Source organism: Styela clava, chromosome 1 (genome assembly GCF_964204865.1).
Source record: "Styela clava chromosome 1, kaStyClav1.hap1.2, whole genome shotgun sequence".
Taxonomy (NCBI): Eukaryota; Metazoa; Chordata; class Ascidiacea; order Stolidobranchia; family Styelidae; genus Styela; species Styela clava.
Genome location: NC_135250.1, coordinates 1,994,857 through 2,006,407, shown reverse-complemented (window position 1 = coordinate 2,006,407; position 11,551 = coordinate 1,994,857). Strand labels below are relative to the sequence as shown.

Below are 11,551 nucleotides of genomic sequence, written 5' to 3'. Positions count from 1 at the left end.
TGAACCGTTCACCAATATCTCGATACGGAATCGATCCCAAAGAAACCATTTTGTGCGGACATTGTGGGAAAAAAGAAAAATCCACACCATTCAAAGTATGCTTAAGATGTAAGCAATTAGGACTTCTAAAAACCCATGAAATGTTCAAACATTATTGCAGTAGAAGTTGTCAGGTTGAAAACTGGAAAAGACATCGACATGAACACAAAAATCTTGAATCAAATGAAATTAAATTACGAGCGGGTATGAAGCACTATCAAAAACCGAATACGGATGAATTTCCAAATAATTCTTGGCTTGTAAACGAAAGCTTATTCTCACACGATGATGAGATTAAAGAATTTCATCTTAACCCTGAAATGACTCGTGGCGAGGCGATAGATTTTGTAATGAATGAAATCAAAGACTGCCAACTCACGAAATTTGTCGCGATTGGAGGGGGTCAATGGGCTGCAAGAATACGCAAAGAACCAAATCTTCAATATGTACTAACTCCTTTTAATTGTGGGAGTGAAAGTTTACTTGATGATGAGAGTACAGATGAAGGAGAATCAGATTAGTTCTGCTCTGAATGAGGCTCTGTACAACTTCCAGTGGACCTAGTACACCGGTGGACAATTACTTTCCTGAGGGGGCCTCTCACAGGAAATAGGTCGTAATTTTCCCTTGATGCAGTACCTTGCCTCTTTTGCCCACCCTTAGACCTAGTAATGACCCTGGGAGGCATTAGTCTGAGGTTTGCTTTTAGACGCAGAATTTTGGATTTTAAAAATTCAGTTGGTGATAAAATTTATTTACATTCTATCTTTGCGCAAAGCTTTGTATAAGCAGTCGTGACTTATGGTCTCGGTCAGTTATATATTTTTGTTTTAATTTCACATTAATATTTATGATACTTATCTTTTACCTTGTACTTCAGAATTTTATCTTTTTCGTTATGTTATTGTGTGCTTATTAAGTTTTATGTTGATAGAATTAATTACCATTTTTTTGCATCTACAGTAGTTATTCTCAAAGAAAGTCAAACATATCAGCAACGCTTCTTGCAATGTTGTCCTAGTGATTATTTGTTCATTATCTAAAAACAATGCCATACGGTGGTGTGCTACAGCCGTTTTTATCAATATCTTACTTAATATTAGGCTTATGTTTTCCATATTCTTCTCAGATTGTTTTCAATTACCGTAAATCAATTAGAACATGCTCAAATTTATATGTATTGTGTCATATTAGTGAATTGAATACCAAACGGGTTCACTAATTCCATTTCTGTACCGTACTAGGAATGTCTAAAAAAGCCCAAAGCCATCCTTGGCTATGATGCATGTATATCAGTGGTCCCCAACCTTTTATGGCTCGTGGCTTTCGAAGGCTTTCAGCACTCATGGCCCCCTGTTTATTATTCCAGTGGTATTTATAGTGTTATTATTAGTAGTAGATTCCTAAACCCATTATGTTCAAATAATTCCCGCTCAACACTGTGAAATAACCTTATCTCGCAATAAACTTGGAAGAACGGGGAGCTTTTTTGTGAAAGGAAATCTTATTAAATTAACTCTGCGCCTAGCATTGTGGCCCTCCTTCCATTGCTCTGTGGCCTCCGTGGGGAGCCACAGGCCCTCGGTTGGAAATCGCTGATGTATATGGTTGTCAACACCAAATAATGAATTTTTAAAAAATCTTGCTTCAAGTTGTTTTTATTTATTTTTAAAATTCATTTACTAGCTTCGTAGCTAACTAACGTTCATTGAATTGATTTTTATCATCTAATCTGCAGTTTCTAAATATTGGTCAACTTTTGCACTGGTTGATTAGGGCAGTGTTCTTCAACCTTTTTTATCGTGGTATACCTTTTACAATTTTTCAAGAACTTTGTATACCGGTACCTTACTACAAGTACCAATGTTTATTTAGGCCCTAAAAATTATAAGCACATATTGTACTGCAATATTATCACACTATCTAATAGGCTAGTGTCCGCAAGTTATAAATTTGACTGACGGCCTTATTGCAACGGGAATAATGTTTAACGTAAATCAAACGAAGTGCATGTGAGCCGAAATCACCACCCCGAACACGTGACCGCATTATCTATATAATCCGTGATGTAACAATGTGCTCACGCTGGTTCTTTGCGTAAATGACATTTTATATTTCATGTGCGACGCGAATATTTTATAATTTATTGTATTGGAGTTTATAATTTCAGACACGTGACCGCATTATCTATATAATCCGTGATGTAACAATGTGCTCACGCTGGTTCTTCGCGTAAATGACATTTTATATTTCATGTGCGACCTGAATATTTTATAATTTTTTGTATTGGAGTTTATAATTCCTTACTTTGGATGTACACCTTTCGTATACCCTTTTTCAGTTGTATACACAACTTATGGTCCGGTATACACTTGGGTGGTACACCCAGTTGAAGAGCACTAGATTAGGGTATTGTATTTCTAATTACAGCTCCTTTCTGTCTACCTTTGTATTTATAGATGTGTATGCACCAACTACAAGTAACTGTAGCCGGGCTTTAGAGAAAGGGAAAATTAAAATTGTGCCCAACTGTGGGTTGGGAGAAATTTCTGTCTCCACCATGTGGAATTTTAATAAAATAGCATTGACTAGTCTCCTTTAATAGACTGTTAAGAAGCTTAACAAATTCAAGATACTTCTTGAATTTTTAATAATATGTCAACTGTTGAAAATATAAATTACTTGAAAATTCAAATTTTTGACTTTGACTGAATCTTGAACATGACACCATACCCATGTACTACAGCAAGAATTAAACCAACTTTATTGAGGGTAATGGCATGGCCAGGGGGAAGGAGTTTGGGGGCCGGAACCCTCATCCCCACCCCCCTTTTGGAATAGATATTGAAAAAAATTGTATTATACATAGCAATTATGTTAGCTTGAAACACCGCTTCGACCCGCAAGACTCATAAATTCGACATTTTCTCGCCGTGCTAACTGTTATGGTCTAACTTGTCAATCAGGAATTTCATCCCCTCTCCCCTTACGCCCCTGGTTCAAATATCTTTCATCGGACATCCTGAAGTATGCGAACCAAGATGGTGGACATCGGAACGTAACATGGGTAACAGGTTAGAGTTGAGCGATAATTTTTTTCCAATTTTCCTTATTTTAGTCCTATTATCAGTTTGAAGACTAGCCAAGAGCCTCCCGTAGTATTTATACCTAAAATTATGGCCTAACCCTAACCTAGTACACATATTACATTCCGATGTCCGCCATCTTGGTTCGCATACTTCGGGAGCACCAAAAATTGTATTGTATTTGTTAGCCTAAAACACTGCTTAGACCCGCAAGACTCATAAATTCGACATTTTCTCGCCGTGCTAACTGTTATGGTCTAACTTGTCAATCAGAAATTTCACCCCCTCTCCCCTTACGCCCCTGGTTCAAATATCTTTTATCGGACCTCCTGAAGTATGCGCACCAAGTTGGCGCGCAACCTGAACTCAGGTTGTGTACCAGGTCAGAGTTCAGGTTCTGCGATATCTTGGTGCGCATACTTCAAGTGTACCCTTTTATCACACTTTCACAAATTTGCGAAGTTTTGTCAAACAAGCAGTTTCCAACACTTTGCACAATTTTAATTCAACTCTTTTCTTCAACTTCGAAATAAATTTAATCTCTTTTTTGAGCAGTGTGAGCTTTCTTCTTTTTATGAGCTGTATTTTCTGATCAAATGATGCATTTAAGTTTTAAATTAATATTTACTTTATTTTAGATAAAATTACTAGATAAAAAAATATATCACAAAAAAACAATTGGACAGTTTTGGGCACAAAATGGCTGATCATGATTCCCTTATTGAGCAATTCAAGGCGATTACAAATGAAAACGACGATCGCTCTCGTTTTTATCTGGAAAGTGCAAACTGGGAGATTGATTTAGCTCTGAGTAGTTTCTATGACAACGCAGGGGGACCGGAACTCATGGAGACTGAACCTGTTATACCTCAACCTGGTGGGTCTACAGAGCAGGGGTTATCGTACGAAAGCATGTGACATTGCTGGCGAAAAAATGATTTTACTTTTATCTTCACAAAAAATTCACTGCTTTCTCTAGTTTCATTCCTTGATAAGGATATTCCACAGGATATCTTCATTTTGTTGAGCACGAATTGTTTGAACATAATGGTATTTAGAATCTACCAATCAAAGTAACACTATAAATACTAATCTAATGATAAACAGGGGGCTATGAGTGATAAAATCCTTTTTTCTAGTTTCATTGTTTGATAAAGTTATTTCACAGGATGTCTTATTAACTTTATTGAACACAAATTGTTTGAACATAATGGTATTTGGAATCTACCAATCAAAGTAGCACTATAAATACTAATCCAATGATAAACAGGGGGCTATGAGTGATAAAATCCTTTTTTCTAGTTTCATTGTTTGATAAAGTTATTTCACAGGATGTCTTATTAACTTTATTGAACACAAATTGTTTGAACATAATGGTATTTGGAATCTGCCAATCAAAGTAACACTATAAATACTAATCTAATGATAAACGGAGGGCTATGAGTGATAAAATCGTTTTTCCTAGTTTCATTATTTGATAATGATATTTCACAGGATGTTGTAACCCTTTTATACCATATTAGACTTACATTAGAAAAATGTATTCAGCTGATTTTTAACCTTTTAAATTTATACAGGTGCATCACTCAGTAACACTGAGCAAGATGATGAGTTTCATGATGCAATGGTAGATAGCTCAGATGGGAAAGATACCAAGGTAATAATCGAATGGCTTTGTTGAACATTATTGAAAAAAAATATAGCAAATGGCAAAAATGTTAATGCTGCCTGAAAATCTTATGAGGTCCCTTGCGACTCCTGTCACTTAAGTTAAGTTTCTATTGTCTTTGAAATGTTTTTTTTTTCTTATGATACGTATATTTTGTGCTGACGAATAAAACGATGATTGATTGATTGATTGTCACCTTACATCGGGGGCATAGACTGGATTTGAGACTGGACTTCCAATTTCCAAGTGGGGAATCTGAAATCTCTTATTGCCAAGTTAGAGTGTAACAGCCAGCGACTGGAAAAAGTGGGTTTTCAGAAATCTTAAGTGTCTAAAAAGCGTTCCAAGCTTTGAAAAATTGCTATTTATGATCTTTACTTTTTTTTTTTTGAAAGGGGGGTCTAACCATCTATCCCCTGCCTAAGATCATTTATTAATGCCAGCTCCAAGTGGGTGGGCTATATTTAAATGAAGGCTATAAACAAGCCTTGCCAAAATTGAATGTAATAAACAAACATAATCATGAAGTTTTATTTTTGATTATAAATAGGATTCATGTAATCCAACTCTTGTGGTGGCTGGAGATAATGCAAAGGTGTCCTTGCATCTTTGATATTATAGGGCTATTTAAAATGAATAGGATGTGCCAAATTAGAAGGGACATGTCTAAGGGTGGGCATTTAGATTTGAATAGCAAATTAAACGAATTCTTTCGGACGGGAATTTGGTCTTTTTTTTTGTCTGTTCACCCCATATTTTTATTCATAATAAATTTTTCAAATGCAATTTTGAGATATGACTTTTCTTCGACACTCCCTAGTATGTGAACCAAGATGGCGGACACCGGAACATACGGAGTACCCTTTTTTCTTCCAGTCTCATAGAGCCATATTTGGAGAAGAGCTTCAAGTCCCTAATAATACATAAATTTTTCAGAGCAAACCATCAGGTACCTCTAGTAACTCACGGTTTCGATCGTTAGCGGACTACGACCGAGCGGAAGATCGGAAAAGTGATGACAGTGAGGAAGAGGGCCAGGAATATTATGCAGGAGGTTCAGAACACAGTGGAGAGGTTATCGTAGGTTAGTATAGTTTTAAATTTTTCTCATTTTTCGTGCAAATTTATTCCAAATATAAATGAATTGTTAAACAACATTAATGTTTATTTTTTTATTTCCGATTTAACAACGTCATTTTACGTATTAAGATAACTAACTATACGACAGGGGTGGGCAAATTTCGGCCCGCGGGCCAGATCTCACCCAGTCAAGTGTTTAATCGACCCCCTTGTGCACTCATTGAGAGGTGACAGACCGTGCAAAAAGTACATAATAACCCTATTGTGACGATAAAATCAAAAGCATAGCGCATTCATTACTTCTCTAAACCTATAAATGTGACCCTTTATTCCAGGTTGCAAAGCGACCGCGCGTACAATTATAAATGCCCTTTTTTGCTCCTAATAAGGCCCTAAGTAAACATCGAACGATACGTTAAAACAGAGGTGGGCAAAATAATCCCGCGAGCTGGATCCGGCCCACCTGTTTCTGCTAAAATTACGACTATGGTTTTTATGAATATAAATTTTCGTTCAATATATTGTCGAAAATAACGAATCGTATGCTAAAATAAATATTATAATTCATCACGTATTATCCACATCTGCATATTTTTCACGAAGTCTATTATCGATAAGTGGCCTGCTTAAGAAAGTAATTGCCCTCTCCTGCTATACGATAAGCTTTTTAAAAATAAAGTTATGTATATTGTGAATGTTTTGGTCTGATTACTTTACCAGACACTTGTAATCATTGTGTCATTACTTGTTGTTACTTAGTAATTATTACTTGTTTACATGTTGATGTGAGGGTGTTACTTTGGTGATGGTGCATTATAGTTTTGTAACAGGCCTGGATAAAGCACCTGTATTTGTGTATCTGCCTTGAGGGCAAATAAACTTTTCATATATTTCTCAATGGAGCCCTTGCAAATATTACTTCGCTCTCCCAGCTCCAACATACGGTCATTATTCCTATTGTTCAGGTCCAGGAAAGAAGAAACGTGGCGAAGATATTGTTTCAAAAATGTTTAAGAACGCAAAGAAACATGGCGCTATGCCTGTGGATGAAGCTTCATCTTCATCAGGGAAAAAGAAAGGTAAAGAAAACTTTTAACTTTATCGCAATGGTAAAAAATCATTTTTCACAGCGATTCCGTAGCTTGAAACCCTTTTTAGACCCTAAAGACTGAAAACCCCCATTAAAAGCCTCTGGCTGGACCCACTAGTTGTTGGGGTCTATCTTGGCGATTTGAAGACCCCCCCTTTTTTGAAAATTCATGGCTACACCCCTGAAACTATCACTAATATGTAATGATATGGAAGGGGCGATCAAAATCTACCTGCAGTGCCTGCCTGAATTTAATATATTTTAGTAAAATGGGGCATATCTAGGGGTTTTGAGGGTCAGAGCCCCCTATTGAAATGGGATTGTGTAACATACATAACGATTTTTTGTGGTTAGGAACTTTTTAGACCTTCAAGACTAAAAACAAATGTTTTCTGGCTTTTGGCCATACCTGCTAGCTGTTGCGGTCTGACTTGCGAATTAGAAATTACAAAATCCCTTGGCTAACTGAAATTATCACTGATATCTAATGATATGGGAGGAGCGATTAGAATCTTTCAGCTTCAGAATTGGCTGCCTAATTTATTGCATCTTGGGTAAGATGGTTGGCATGGGCAAATGGGTTTTGGGAGTCTGACTTCCAGGAGCACCACAGGAAAGGCAAGAGAAGAGAATGAGGCTAATGCTTACTTTACCCATAATAAAGCCACCGGGCAAAACGGTGAAAGATTCAACCCAGTTTTAAACATAAACGGTCAAAGCCACCGGGCAAAACGGTGAAAGATTCAACCCAGTTTTAAACATAAACTGTCAAAGCCACAGGGCAAAACGGCGAAAGATTCAACCCAGTTTTAAACATAAACGGTCAAAGCCACCGGGCAAAACTGTGAAAGATTCAACCCAGTTTTAAACATAAACTGTCAAAGCCACCGGGCAAAACGGCGAAAGATTCAACCCAGTTTTAAACATAAACTGTCAAAGCCACCGGGCAAAACGGCGAAAGATTCAACCCAGTTTTAAACATAAACTGTCAAAGCCACCGGGCAAAACGGCGAAAGATTCAACCCAGTTTTAAACATAAACTGTCAAAGCCACCGGGCAAAACGGCGAAAGATTCAACCCAGTTTTAAACATAAACTGTCAAAGCTAACGGGCAAAACGGCGAAAGATTCAACCCAGTTTTAAACATAAACTGTCAAAGCCACCGGGCAAAACGGCGAAAGATTCAACCCAGTTTTAAACATAAACTGTCAAAGCTAACGGGCAAAACGGCGAAAGATTCAACCCAGTTTTAAACATAAACGGTCAAAGCCACCGGGCAAAACGGTGAAAGATTCAACCCAGTTTTAAACATAAACTGTCGAAGCCACCGGGCAAAACGGCGAAAGATTCAACCCAGTTTTAAACATAAACTGTCGAAGCCACCGGGCGAAACGGCGAAAGATTCATCCCAGTTTTAAACATAAACTGTCGTATTAGGATTTTATGCTTGATTCAGAAATGGCTTAGTGGGCCGGATTGTGGCCCACGGGCCGCCTGTTGCACACCCTCTTATTATTTTTTCACTATATTCACCACAGACAAAAAATATTTCACGGGTGGTGGGTACAAGCTCGGAGCCGAGGCTGAAGACCATGAATTCATACCAGGAGCTGAGAAGCCAGAGGAACGCAAACTAGACGTCGTACTGAAACTGTGGAAAAATGGATTCACTGTTGGGGATGGGCCGTTACGAGACTACCACGACCCAGAAACAAAAGAATTTTTGGGTGCAATAGGAAAAGGAGAGATACCTCAGGTTTGGAGCGTAAAATTTTATATAATCTTTAGTACAGGGTAGAATGAAAAAAATTGTCATTTTAAACATATTCCCAAATTTTTGGTGTTATAGGGCTCGTGGAGTGATTGACTATTATTTACGGAGCCACACAATAAATTTATAAGAATAAACACATATTTTTACTAACCGATGACCAAACTTAAATTTTGTGGAAAAATAAAGTATTCAAAATAATTGTAGTAAAACCATTAGAGGAAAACTCAAGACTTTTTTTCTAGGCCCTATGTTGACTTAAACATTACTGATTTACCAAAATAAGAAGAAAAACAATATGCAAGATGTAGCAATCTTGCGTACGCTAACCAGATAAAACTCTCCTTGGCCACACCACGAATAACATACACGTTGGCGCATTAGGTGGTGCTAATTCAATTTCATCACAAAAATTGATGGGTTGTTTTTAATTTTGGGTCACACTTGTATTTTAAGCTGTGTAATATTTAAAAAACATAATATTTTATTTTGATCAGGAATTATTACGAATGGCTCAAGGTGGTGAGGTCAACTTGGACATGGAAGATCACAAGAATGAAGATTATAAACCAGAGAAACAAAAAATGAAAGCTTTCACAGGTAATTAATTTTATGCCTGCTTTCCATTAGAAGTTCTGCTCTGCCCAAGGCTCTGAACAACCATCCTCTGGTTTAGTTTTTTTTTCAGTTAAAGATCATCATACTAAATAGCATTGGGAAGCTTTCACTAATGGTTTGGTTTCTATCTTCCTCAACACAGATGTAGCCTATATTGCGTTGCATATTTTTAAATGGTGGAAAAATAATGTGCTATCGATTGGGTTTCTGCGAGACTAACTAGTTATCCTTGTTCTATGCTTTTGTGTCGATGGATCCGTATGCATATAATGCAAGGATGCTGTAGCAAGAGTAATGATGAATATTTTGAAAGGCTTCAAGAGTCTTTCTGCACAATAACACAAATGTATACTATGTTTGAACTATGTTTGTCTGAGGAAGTCTTACCTTGATCAGATGAAACGTTACAGAGATATATTTGTGTTAGTGTGCAGCAAGACTTCTGAATCACTTGGAAAGCTTTATTTTTAAATAATGTACCTTTTCTCTATGATTCAACTCTAGGACGACCTGGTTTTTTATACTACACATACTGTTGTCACTTAATGCAACCACTCATAAAACTCCGGTAATTGGAGACAGAAGTGTCTGCTGGGATGCTTTTATTTTTATACCTCTCCCAAATTGACTCTGGACATGTTGTTTGTTTCGCCCAATATATGCTTGTTTTGAGAAAAATTTGGGCCACAATTAGGAACTTCTGCTGATCGATTTTTACAAACTTGCTTACGAATTAAGGATTTCTGCCTTGCAGTGAGCGTCCCCACTATAATTGTGTCCACAAGTTTTTTAAATGTACCAGACAACAAATGCTTCTTAAATTCAAAAAACTTTCCTATTTAAATTACAGGTGAAGGTCATACACTTGGTGGCATCACACCAAATGTTATATCAAGTGTTCCTCCTCCTTCGAAACCAGCAGAAACGACATCAGTCGACCCAGAAGTAATCATTGACGAATCTTCTCCTGTCACGACAATTAGAGTCCAACTCGGTGATGGGTCAAGGGTCACGCAAAAGTTCAACCACAGCCACCAGGTGGCAGACGTGTATTCTTTCGTACGGAATCGTTCAAGCGAGTCGAGAAATTTTGTCTTAATGACAACATTTCCTAACAAAGAACTCAAGGACGATGAAACTACTTTAAAAGAAGGAAAATTATTGAACGCTGTCATTGTTCAAAGATTTAAATAAGCAATCATGTTATGTTTCTATGGTAATGCTGGTATCCATAGCAACATTGTTGCTATGACAACGAATCTTTTTTGCTAGGAAGTTTTTATTATAACATGGCAATACCTTACTGTAGATATTAGTTTATTCCACACTGACTTTACATTGAGCCTCAGCTATTGTCTTGATGATACTGTGAATTTAGCCTTAGTTATCAAGGAAACTTTGGTTTCCTATTTCAAAATGGATAAGGATACCATTGATTACAGTGGTTCCCAACCGCCAATGGCTCGTGCCCCCCCCTTCGTAAACCTATATTTCAATTGCGATAAGCCAGTGGTTCCCGACCTTTTATGGCTCGTGGCCCCCATTCAAGAGGCTTTTTACACTCATGGCCCCCTGTTTATCATTCCAGTGGTATTTATAGTGTTCATTTGGTTGGTGGATTCCAAATCCCATTATGTTCGAACAATTTATGCTCATAGAAGGCTTTAGGCAAGCAAACGCTGTCTGATATCGGGCTGCCGATTTGTTAATGATATAACTGCACAGTTAGCAATTTTGTCAGTGGTACTTATGACTTTGTTCCATTCTCATCTTTAATAAAGTTCAGATTTGTAATGGGGTGTGATTGTTTGACGGTTTCTTAAAATAGCTCTGTACCACTTTTTCGGACGTCCAGAAGTATGTGCACCAATCAAAAGTCTTAAAAGAAGTACAATAGATATAGTGCTTTGTGCGAAATTGGTGCAAATTCATTGCGGGCCCCATTTGGGGTCATGACCCCAAGTTTGTGCATCAAGATGACGCACAACCTGCACATAGTATGTGTACCAGGTAAGGGTTCAGGTTCATTTACAAAGCAGCCTCTATTATCTAGTGTTATTTTAAACCGCTGCCTTTATTTGGGAGGTCCGGCATCATCTTGCACAACTGCACCTCGGTTAAGGTGGGAGATTTGGAGAGTTGCGATTTCAAGGAGAATTTTAGCCGAACACGTTGATATTTTGTCATGTTCGGCGTCC

The 11,551-nt window shown here is 37.5% G+C and overlaps 1 protein-coding gene across 1 annotated transcript; it reads left to right on the top strand.

Moving 5' to 3' along the window:
• The first annotated feature begins 3,712 nt into the window (after nucleotides 1–3,712).
• On the top strand, nucleotides 3,713–11,152 carry LOC120348503 (NSFL1 cofactor p47-like). Its single transcript, XM_078116221.1, has 7 exons — nucleotides 3,713–4,002; nucleotides 4,703–4,782; nucleotides 5,731–5,878; nucleotides 6,840–6,953; nucleotides 8,503–8,720; nucleotides 9,233–9,335; nucleotides 10,204–11,152. Exons 1-7 carry the CDS (start codon nucleotides 3,825–3,827, stop codon nucleotides 10,545–10,547), a joined length of 1,185 nt encoding a protein of 394 aa, XP_077972347.1. The 5' UTR covers nucleotides 3,713–3,824; the 3' UTR covers nucleotides 10,548–11,152.
• Nucleotides 11,153–11,551: the final 399 nt, after the last annotated feature.

Excerpts from the sequence above, each read along its gene's own strand:
- LOC120348503 (XM_078116221.1), top strand. The coding sequence starts at position 3,825 with ATGGCTGATCATGATTCCCTTATTGAGCAATTCAAGGCGATTACAAAT. Across the intron at positions 6,954-8,502 it reads TTCATCAGGGAAAAAGAAAG|ACAAAAAATATTTCACGGGT; the intron begins GTAAAGAAAACT and ends TATTCACCACAG. Across the intron at positions 8,721-9,232 it reads GAAAAGGAGAGATACCTCAG|GAATTATTACGAATGGCTCA; the intron begins GTTTGGAGCGTA and ends TATTTTGATCAG.